At 36.5% G+C, this 12,041-nt stretch overlaps 1 protein-coding gene across 1 annotated transcript; it reads left to right on the top strand.

Moving 5' to 3' along the window:
* Positions 1-9,733: 9,733 nt before the first annotated feature.
* LOC113928625 (olfactory receptor 56-like) lies at positions 9,734-10,672 on the top strand. Its single transcript, XM_027604475.1, has one exon. It carries the CDS (start codon positions 9,734-9,736, stop codon positions 10,670-10,672), a length of 939 nt encoding a protein of 312 aa, XP_027460276.1.
* Positions 10,673-12,041: the final 1,369 nt, after the last annotated feature.

Here is a 12,041-nt window from a genome sequence, read left to right as displayed (position 1 = left end):
CAAAGCAGGAAAGAATGTCCAATGGAAAAAAGAGAGTCTCTTCAAAAAATGGTGTTGAGAAAATTGGAGAGCCACCTGCAGAAGAATGAAACTGGACCATTTCCTTACACCACACACAAAAATAGAATCAAAATGGTTGAAAGACCTAAATGTGAGACAGGAGTCCATCAGAATCCTAGAGGAGAACACAGGCAGCAACCTTTTTGACCTCAACCAAATTGAACTGTGCATTAAAAGAATCACTCACCATGATCAAATGTGAACTTCCCGGGCTACAAGGGTGGTTCAATATTCACAAATCATCCAATGAGATATTACTACAATAGTAAAAGAGAGGATAAGAATCATATGATCTGTTCTATATGTGCAGAAAAATAATTTGACAAAGTGCAACATCCATTCTTGATAAAAACCCTCAACAAAGTAGAGATAGAGGAAACATACCTCAACAAATAAAAGCTATATATGAAAAACATACAGCTAGTATCATCCTCAGTGGGGAAAAACTGAGAGCTTTTTCTCTAGAATCAGAAACAAGGCAGCCATATCCACTCTCACCACCGTTATTTATTTATTTATTTTTTTTTCACCACCGTTATTTAATATAGTACTAGAAGTCCTAGCCTCAACAATCAGACAACAAATAAGAATTAAAAACATCCGAAATGACAAGGAAGAAGTCAGACTTTCATTATTTGCAGAAGACAGGATACACTATGTAGAAAACCCAAAAGACTCCACCAAATAATTGCTAGAACCTATACACAAATTCAGTAGAGTCACAGGATACAAAATTTATGTTATGAAATCTGTTGCATTTCTGTAACCAACAATGAAGCAGCAAAAATAGAAATCAAGGGATAAATCCCATTTACAATTGCACCAAAAACTATAAGATATGTAGGAATAAACCTAACCAAAGAGGTAAAAGATCTGTATTCTGAAAATTATAGAACTCTTACTTATTCAAGTAATTGAAGAGGACACAAAGGGATGGAAAAACATTCCATGTTTATGGATAGGAAGAACAAATATTGTTAAAATGTCTATACCATGCAATGCGATTTACGCATTTAATGCAATCCCTATCAAAATACCACCAGCAATTTTCACAGAGCTAGAACAAACAATCCTAAAATTTGTATGAAACCACAAAAACCCTGAATAGCCAAAGTAGTCTTGAAAAAGAAAACCAAGGCTGGAAGCATCATAATCCTGGTCTTCAAGCTGTATTACAAAGTTGTAGTCATCAGGACAGTATGGTTCTAGCACAAAAATAGACACATAGATCAATGGAACAGAATAGATAACCCAAAAGTGGACCTTCAAATGTATGGTCAACTAATCTTTGACAAAGCAGGAAAGGATATCCAAAGGAAAAAAGATAGTCTCTTCAATAAATATAAAAGTTTTATATATATGTATATATATATATATGTATATATGTATGTATATTTATGTGTGTATATATAATGGAATATTATTCAGCCATGAAAAAGAATGGATCTTTCCATTTGCAATGACATAGATGGAGCTAAAGAGTTTCATATTAAGTGAAATGTGTCAGAGAATGACATATATACTGTATTATTTCACTCATATGTGGAATTTCAGAAAGAAAACAAATGAACAAAGGTGAAAAAAGGGAGGGAGGCAAACCAAGAAACTGGCTGTCAACTATAGAGAACAAACTGGTGTTTATAATAGTGAAGTTTGGGGGGGATTGGTCAAATTGATGATGGGGATTAAGGAGTACATTTGTTGTGATGAGCACTGGGTGATGTATGGAACTGTTGAATGACTATATTGTACACCTGAAACTTATATTACACTCTATGTTAACTAACTGGAATTTAAATAAAATCTTAAAAAGAATAAAAATAAAGATAATTAGATTTTCTGAGATTTTGCTCAATGGGCAGAGACTACAAATTATGAGTACACTTGAAAATAGACCCACTGCCCTTGGGAAGGTTCAGAATAGCCAGTGGAAGAAGACAGAGTAAATGGAAAGGTAGTTGCATTTCTTTAGAAAACTATTTCACTAAAGCCAACTCCAGAGCTCCAGAGACCAGTTAAGTAAAATTTGGAAAACATGTTTATTCTGAAAATGTCCTAGGTCTGCCGTTAGAATTAACTCTAAACCATGTCCTATAGCCCGTGCCTTCAACCCTGTATTTATTCCTTAATTTTGCTTTAGAGAATAAGACATCAAGGCACTGTCCCTAGCAGTATGTGAATATATTTCTCGCATTAAAACCATAAAGTATATACTTTTATCTTGTATAGGGCAGGGTTTCAACAATCATCACACCAAATGAACTCAAAATGTACCATGCTTCTAAAAGACAGTAACAAATGAGCAGTCACTGGTCATTGTTTAGTAGACATAAGATAAACTGATTTTGGATTTTATCATGCACTCAGCTGTTTAAATCTTTTCAAGTGTAGAACAAATTTTGATGGCCATTACTGATGATGTCAAGCAGCTCTTGTGAAGATTATGGGCATTCAGTGAAGTAACACAGAGAGAGACCTTAGCAGAGTGTTAAGCACTTAGAAAACACTCCATGAAAGTTAGCTATTATTACTGGTGTTATTTTATCCACAACAAATAGAATGGGGTATATCCAGATGATAGCTGAAATTGATGGATCAACTCAGTCAAAACTCAAGACAAACCTGTGTGATATGCTTGTTAAGGATTGGAACTAAATCATCACCTCCAGGTAGAATAATATGCATTCCTTAGACTATCCATATGTGTCATATTTTCACTCATGCCAGCAAAATCATTTTATATGTGGTAAAAATTACAATGCCTGGTTAACTCACCACTAGGATTTCAGGGTTATCACTAATCCCTTGAGTCTATTTTATGGGTAAGAGTGTTAACCTAGTATCTATCTGAATGTGCTTCTAACTGAAATTATTTACGAAGTCAACTATATGTACCCTAATAATGGTTATACTACACACATGTGCATGTGCATCCCCCCCACACACACACAATCACTCCAACATGAATCTGGTAAAGTAAATGAACTATCTTTTTTTTTTTTATAAACTAATATTTTCCCATTTATTCTATCTCCTGGAGTTTAGGAAAGGTAGGTGAAAGGCACATAGGAACTTTCATTTTGCTATTGGTTATTTTGGAAATGGCACAAATCCACCAAGAGTTCTTAGAAAGGTAAAGCCAATGCCTTCTGGAGTCTGGAGAAGAGGGTGTGGGTCACAACCCCGAATCTTAGTAACTGTGTGATCTTAAAATACCATTTTCACTATCCAGTTGTTGAGATAAGAATGCATAAAGTCTTCACCTCACATTGTGCTTTGAGGATTATGTGAGATAAAATAAGTGAAATCATTTTTTGTCAACTCTAAATTCCAGTATAAATAAAATTTGCTGGTTTTGATCTCAAAGCAAAACCATGTAAATCTCAATAACACACCCATCACAGTTTGTATACACAACTAATTTAGGTAGAGCCCAGAACAGGCAGTCAAGATAACAAAAAGATCTGCAGGGACCCAGGGAGGGCTTTGAATCTGCTTTTACTGAGCCCTTTGGGAAAAGAAAAAGAAATTAGAAAGGGTGGGTGATGATTCTTGTCACTGCAGAAAACTGCACAGAAAGGAGTTCTCCCATTAGCTGGTTGAAATCCAAAACCGGGAGACATTTTAAGCATAAAAACCCTACATAAAATTTTCTGGATTTTCCTATAAAAATGGCAACAAAAATTGTCAGTTCTGTTCTCTTGAAATGATTAGCTCAAGAAAATGGACAAAAGTAAAAGAAAAATACACAGGTTGTCAAGTTATTCATAGATTCGACTAGAAAACTAAGGTAAGAGAAAAAAGGGAAAATGGTTTCCTTTATGACATAACATTTACCTTGATTGTATTTAACATATGTCATAAACAGTTTCATTTCAGTGATGTCAGAAGCTATTCTTTTGACTAAGATAAAAAAAATATTTCACAAACATCCAAAGTTTAAGATTAAGTTTAAGATGTGTTTGCATTATGTTCAGTTGCCTATTAAAATGATTCCCTTCAAATCAGAGATAAGAAGCAAACCATGTCTTCCTTTTCCTAGTAATCAATTAACTTGAAAGTGATAAAGGGTTTTCCTAGAAGTGGTAAAACTTAGAATACTTAATTATAAAAAAATAAAGACCCTCAGAAGTATCTGTGAATTGTGGGTTTCTGTATGTGGATTGTAATGTTGTGTAAAGGAAAGAAATGCTCCATCCATTATTGTTTGTCAATAATCCAGAAATAGCAAAGTTCATCCCCTTGCATGCCACTAACAAATTTTCTGTACAAATATATTTTCCTCTACTGGCAACCACCAGGGAAATTAGGTTTTGATTTTCCAGAGAAAAGGGAGAGACTGAATGCAAAAGAATTTGAGGGGTGGTCCCTTTAGGGAAGTATAGAAAAAAGATGTAATAGAGTTGATGGCTAACTAAGACAAAAATATAGAAAAGAATGGTGAGGGGAAGATTAAAATTTTAAATGAGAGAAAAGAAGCTAGAGATGCTTTTTGGAAACTAAACATGCCACTTTATTTGGTGTATAGAATTGAAGTCAGTAAGTGCATGCATAAAGAAGAATCATTAGATGAGTGAAGAGAGGACAAAGAGATGCTGATTTTGCTCTGTATGTGGATGGGTACTGAGAATGTTTCCACACTCTGCTTCTCTCAGGTCAACAGTGACTTCTTCAGAGATCTGTGTCTTCAACTCTTGACTTTATTTCCTGTGGAGCTCAGTGTCTCCTCATTAGAGGACCGCCTGTTAGATCACAGGGCTTGCATATACATATCCCTTGCTGGAAGGGGTTTAATAAGGGATAGTGTATCAGAGCAAGAAGGCACCAAGCCCTTCCAGAATAAAAAGAAAGTAATTTACCAAAAAGACAATGTTAGAAATGGGACAGAACTCAGAATGAATGTCCCCTGTCACATCATCATCCAAAAAAATTCATGGTCACACAAACACCAGGGACCCTAAAGGTTATCACATTCTTCTCTTAGTAATAAACCTATTTACTACTTTGTTCTGCATTGAAAGCTGTGGGAAGTGAAGGTCTGAGTCTACACATGTGGCAATACAAGGGGTAAGACCTGGAAAAAAAAACTTGCAGAGCAGGCCACTAAATCAGGTTTAAATCAAGTAGCAGAATCTAACAAAATGCAACCACCATGATGCAATCTTCTATTCTGTCTGTGCTGGTCATATCACATTGGAGCCTAACAGAAATGATTCATTTGCCTCACAATTATAAATAGAATAGTTATTAAAATGATATCTCAAGATATAGAAGAAAAAGGAAATAATGATACATATATTTACTAATCTTCATTCAAGCCTTCATAAGGGCTGCATGTGGATATCATTTAAATGGTCAGATATTGTAAAGATTTATGCACATATGAAATTTATAAATATATAAAATTGAAGTACATTCATATTTAAGTTATGGTCTACATGATGAATATCCACATATAAACTATAATAACTACTAATTTAAAAGTTAAAATTGGTTATATGGATGGTTTTCTAAAAATTCCTTCACATCACTTCTCAGTCTTTTGGCTAAGATCAAGTGTAAAAATTCCTTCACAGTCCTTATTCATGAGAGTGACTTTTACACTGATTTAGATAGAGCATGTTTAGTTGTTCCCTAAGGGTTCTATAAGTAAAAGAATTAATGTGAATAAGTTGAAATTAACTCAAGAAATAATTTATAGTAAAGTTCTGTGTGTAGTCAAGAAAATCAAAATAATAGTGGACCTGGGTATAGTTCCTTCATTGTTAACTACCTGAATGATCTGGGACTAACAATTTAAATTTTCTAAACTGTAATTTCCTCATCTCTAAAATAACAGGGAGATAAAAATTACTGGAGATAGAGTAAAATAGATTTTTTCAAAGTGCCTTCTAACTCTAAAATTCAAAGTTTTGACAAAAATACAATGAACTTGGAAAATCTGTGTGATAGGCAATGGAAACTCAAGGAAGTAAAGGAAGCTCCCGATCAATAGCCAGCAAGAAATTGAAGCCTTCAGTCCAACAGCCCAGGAGGACTGAACTGAACTCTGCTGACAAGACCTGAGTGAACTTGGAAATGGCTCCTCTCCCAGGGGAGAATTGAAACTGTAGCACCAGCCAGCACTTAGCTCACAATCTTGTTGGAAATTTTTAGGCAAAGGCACCTAGTGAAGGTTCACTCAGATTCCTGATGGGAAGAGCTGTGAGGTAATAAATGTTTGCTGTTCTATCTTGAGATAATTATTAAACAGCAGTAGATAACTAATATGGTCTCCAAATAAAGATCACTTCTATTTTGAAAGGGCTTAGAATCAGATTCATGGAAGGGGAATGAGGAATGAGGAACTGCCCTCCTGAGTAACAGGTATGTTCAATTCAACAAGTACTTGTAGTACCACGTATGTTCAAGTAAAGTGGTAAAGGAATGCAAAAGAGTATCCCCCACTGTGAATCAACTTATAGGCTTTGTGCAAAGTAATTTAAATATGACAGGATAGTTTACCAAATATATTTCCTCTTTTCCCCTTTTCACTGAGCTAAATATACTTCCCAGTCTCCCCTGCAGTGACCTATTGCTATGTGATTGGACTCAAATTTATTAGGGGAAGGCCAATGAAACCCTTTCAGGGTTGGCCCATTAACATTCCCACATCCTGCCTGCTTCCTGTTTGATACAGATGAAAAGAATGACTTTACCAGTCAGTGTTGAAGATGGTGAGCAACTAGATGTCGGGAGCTTGGGAACCTGAAAAGTCACTCAGAAGAGAGCCATCTGCCTAACAGCAGTCTATTTTTGACTTCATCTGAAAATAAATACTGTTCTTTTATCTTGGAGCCATTGAGATTTTGAAGATTATCTATTAAAGCAACTAACATTATCCTAATAAAGCAGAGAACAACACAAGGCTTTATTTAATGAGAACTCTAATATGAATATACTTAATAAGGATCTGAAGGTGGACTGTAATTGGAAAAAAGGCTGGGATGTGACTTTTAGTCATTTTTCTTCAACATTCAGTAACAATATGAACTGGACAACCCACATAACTTTTCTGGGCTAGGCAATCTCTGAGACACTCTTCCTTTCTAAATGCCTACAGAGTTGATGCCTCAGTTTTTGTTTTTGTTTTTGTTTTTTTTAAAGTCTATGTTAAGTTAGAGTTTCATCATGCAACTCCTCTAGATTTTAAAATTGAAGAACAGTTTCCATCTCCACTGTACAGTGTATCATCTATATTTTTCACTATTTTTTTGTGGGAAATATGAATTACTTTTCTTTTTTTCTTTTCTTTTTTATCATGAACATTTTTTATTACATTCAGTTAGCCAACATATACTACATCATTAGTTTTTGATGTAATGTTTGACGATTTATTGGTTGTGTATAACACCTGGTGCTCATCAGCACACATGCCCTCCTTAATACCCATCACCTGGCTACTCTATCCCCCACCCACCTCCCTTCTGTACCCCTCAGTTTGTTTACCAGAGTCCAGAGTCTTTCATGGTTTGTCTCCCTCTCTGATTTCTTCCCATTCAGTTTTCCTTCCCTTCCCCTATGGTCTTCCATGCTATTCCTTATACTCCACATGTGAGTGAAGCCATATGATAATTGTCTTTCTTTGCTTGACTTATTTCACTTAGCATAATTCCCTCCAGTTCCACCCATGTCGATGCAAATGGTAGGTATTCATCCTTTCTGATGGCTGACTGATATTCCACTGCACATATGCTCCACATCTTCTTTATCCATTCATCTGTTGAAGGGCATCTTGGCTCCTTCCACAGTTTGGGTATTGTAGACATTGCTGCTATGAACATTGGGGTGCAGGTGCCCCTTCTTTTCACTACATCTGTAACTTTGGGGTATATACCTAGTAGTGTAATTGCTGGGTGGTAGGGTAGTTCTATTTTTAACATCTTGAGTCATCTCCATACTGTTTTCCAGAGTGGCTGTACAAGCTTGCATTCCCACCAACAGTGTTGTGGGTTTCCCTTTCTTCACATCCTCGCCAACATTTGTTGTTTCCTGTCTTGTTAATTTTTGCAATTCTAACTGGTGTAAGGTAGTATCTCATTGTGGTTTTGACTTGTATTTCCCTGATGGCTAATGATGTTGAACAATTTTTCTTGTGTCTGTTAGCCATTTGGATGTCTTCTTTGGAGAAGTGTCTGTTCATGTCTTCTGTCTATATTTTGACTGGATTATTTGTTTGTTTGTTCGTTTGGTGTTGAGTTTGAGAAGTTCTTTTTTAATTTTTTTAAGACTTTATTTATTTATTTGTCAGAAAGAGAGGAGAGAGAGAGAGCAAGCACAAGCAGGGGGTGCTGCAAGCAGAGGGAGAGGGAGAAGCAGGCTCCCTGCTGAGCAGGGAGCCCAATGCGGGACTCGATCCCAGGACCCTGGGATTATGACCTGAGCTGAAGGCAGATGCTTAACCGACTGAGCCACCCAGCCATCCTGAGAAGTTCTTTATAGATCTTGAATATCAAACCTTTATTTCTAATGTCATTTGCAAATACCTTCTCCCATTCTGTGGGTTGACTCTTAGTTTTGTTGGCTGCTTCTTTTGCTGTGCAGAAGATTTTTTTTAAAAAGATTTCATTTATTTGACAGAGAGAGACACAGCAAGAGAGGTAACACAAGCAGGGGAATGGGAGAGGGAGAAGCAGGCTTCCCGTGGAGGAGGGAGCCCGATGCGGGGCTTGATCCCAGGACCCCAGAACCATGACCCGAGCTAAAGGCAGACACTTAATGACTGAGCCACCCAGTCACCCTGTGCAGAAGCTTTTTATCTTGATGAAGTTCCAAAAGTTCATTTCTGCCTTTGTTTCCCTTGCCTTTGGAGATGTGTCTTGCAAGCAGTTCCTGTAACCAATGTCAAAGAGGTTACTGCCTATGTTCTCCTCTAGGATTTTGATGGATTCCTGTCACACATTGAGGTCTTTCATCCATTTTGAGTTTATCTTTGTGTATGGTGTAAGAGAATGATCTAGTTTCATTCTTCTGCATGTGGTTGTCCAATTTTCCCAGCATCATTTATTGAAGAGACTGTCTTTATTTCCATTGTATATTCTTTCCTGATTTGTTGTCGATTAGTATATTCTTCCATTATAACATCTTTTTAATTTTTTTTCATATGTACCTGTACCTGGCCTTATTCTTCAATAGGATTAAAAGTCTTCAGCATCAGAAGTTATATTTTATTCATCTTTGTCTTGCTAAGACTTAGCACAGTGTGTGGAATATAGTAGGATGGAAAACTGTATGATTGAGTAAGGATGAAACATATATACTTATCTAAGTTTCAAGTAGGGCAGTGAGAGAGCATAAGAAGGAAGAGGGGAAAGGGATCTCTGAGCAATGACATAGAAAGGAGTGGAGACGGTAGTATTAGCTCTGAGCTACCACTAATAGATGCAATATAGATATTAACTCTCCCACATGGTAGTAATTTGTTCTGTGAGTAAAGAGGATAGGTGGGGACATGAGATACCCTACTTTGCCATGAAATTAGCTAAAATGTTCTCATTTGCAGAAATATCACAGCCTGCTGATGCTGATAAGGGTAATAAAGGAAAGAGCTTGGGGAACAGAATCCAATAAATCTTTGTGATATCTCCAAATCTGGCTTGTTCCCAAGATTGATTGCTTCTAACAAGACAAAAACATGGATAAAAGAAATGAGTCTTCAAATATGGATTTTATCCTCTTGGGCCTCTTCCCTGGTATAAAACATATCAACGTCCTTATCTCTGCCATCCTTCTGATCTACACTGTGGCTCTAACAACAAATTTCATCCTTATTCTCCTGATCTGGGTGGATTCTCACCTCCACACACCCATGTACTTTCTGCTCAGCCAACTGGCTCTCATGGACCTGACTTTAATCTCTAGCACTGTACCCAAGATGGCAGTTGACTTCTTCTCAGGGAAGAGAAATATATCACAGGTGGCCTGTGGAACTCAGATCTTTTTCTTCTTGACTCTAGGAGTTGCTGAGTGTATCCTCATCACCCTCATGGCCTTTGACCGATATGTGGCCATTTGCAACCCTCTGAGATACACCCTGATCATGAGTCAGAAAGTATGTCTGCAGATGGCTACAATTTCCTGGGCTGGAGGTGCCCTTATATCACTCATGCACACAGCATATGCTATGCATTTCCCCATCTGTGGTTCTAGAGAGATTTCCCATTTCCTCTGTGAGGTCATGGCCATCCTAAAATTGGCCTGTGAGGACATATCTGCTTATGAGAAGGCAGTAGTAATGACAAGCATTGTGGTGCTCCTCATTCCTTTGTCCTTTATCATGTCCTCTTATGCTCTCATTTTCTTAGCTGTCCTCCGCATGAACTCCCTGGAGGGCAGGAATAAAGCCCTGGCCACCTGTTCCTCCCACCTGACTGTGGTGAGCCTATACTTTGGTCCAGCCATGCTGGTCTACATGAGGCCTACTTCTTACCATAGTCCCAAGCTGGACCAGGTTCTCTTTATTCTTGGTGCCATCCTCACTCCCATGATGAACCCCCTCATATATAGTCTGAGGAACAAGGAGGTGGTGGGAGCTCTGAAAAACATGCTGGGATGCTGCCTAACCTCAAATTAGGCCACAAACATAAGATGAATGTTGATCACTACCTATCTCTATTTCAGTCTAAATCAGCCCTACTTAGATGTTCAGGTCTCAGTTCTGGTCTCTCCATGCTTAAAATTGCAGTGAGACCACCGTCTCTATAGATTCAGTACATATATACAAAAATCTGGTGAAATATGCTTATCTCCTTCATGTTTCTTTGAGAATGTTAGACCTACACTCTTATACTGTGAACCTTCAGGAGTTAGGCACTCCAGGGTTAATGATGATTGATGATGATGGTGGCAATGATGGTGGTAGTAAATGTGATGATGGTGTAGTTGGAGTGCAGGTACTTAAGGTGGTGGAGATAGTGATGGTAATGATGATGAAGTTTCACACACACAAAAAAAGAACTGAATTAGTTACAATTTTTTCAACTACAAAGGGAAATTATATGAATTTCAGTCCTTGAAAGAGGCTAGTCACCAAAGAAAGTCTATGGATGTTCCATCTTCCAAAGATCCATAAGTGAAGATAAGAACGAAATTGAGTTCTTGGTTTCTAATCTTTTAAATGAAGAGGCTAGATTATAGACCTAAACAAAAAGCCAATTAAATTCCTCTACTTTATATATTTTTCTTCTAGTTAAAATTTCAAATATTTTATGAAATTGTCCCAATTATAAAAAGAATCTATATTAAGACTTTTTTGTTTAGTTTCAACTCTTATTTTTAAGAACACATAATTATGTTAGTGATGGAAATAGTTATTTTCAGGCTTATATTACTGGAATGAATTTGATTTTTTTTTTTTTACATTTCTAGTGACTTTCTGCCATGTAATGTCAAAGGAATAAATATTCACATTTTAGCAGAAGGGGAAATAGAGTGAATGTAGCTGAATATATAAATTTGGAAGTATCCCTGTTCTAACATCTGACAGTATGAACAAAATGGACTGCAATTGAACCTAAAGGATTTAATAATTTACTAGTACATTCATCATATTTAAATTGTCCTGGTTTGGTGCCTGAAGTAGCACAATGTAAAATTATTTAGACACAGTTATTTAATATCCAGAAAGCAAAGTGAGGAAAAAGAAATGTACCTGGCCAAAAAAAAAAAAAAAAAGAAAAAGTAAAAGAAAAAAGAAAATTAGAAGGTGTATCTATAAGTGATCCTTAAATCTCTAGGAAGAAAAATAAAGATTATTAATTTTTAAATCAGAAATATGTTGAGGGTTATATGAAAGAAATGTTTTGATCTACAAAATAGATAAGTAGAGTTTTAGGATATCCATATAAGTGACTAATATAAATTATTTGTGCAAAGAAGAAATATATGTACCAATAGAAATGTAGGCCAGGGTGGGTTGAGGGAGAAGTATAAACCAGAAATAT

This window comes from Zalophus californianus, chromosome 5 (genome assembly GCF_009762305.2).
Source record: "Zalophus californianus isolate mZalCal1 chromosome 5, mZalCal1.pri.v2, whole genome shotgun sequence".
NCBI lineage: Eukaryota > Metazoa > Chordata > Mammalia > Carnivora > Otariidae > Zalophus > Zalophus californianus.
The sequence above is the reverse complement of the archived record's forward strand: the minus strand, read 5'-3'. Positions and strand labels throughout refer to the sequence as shown.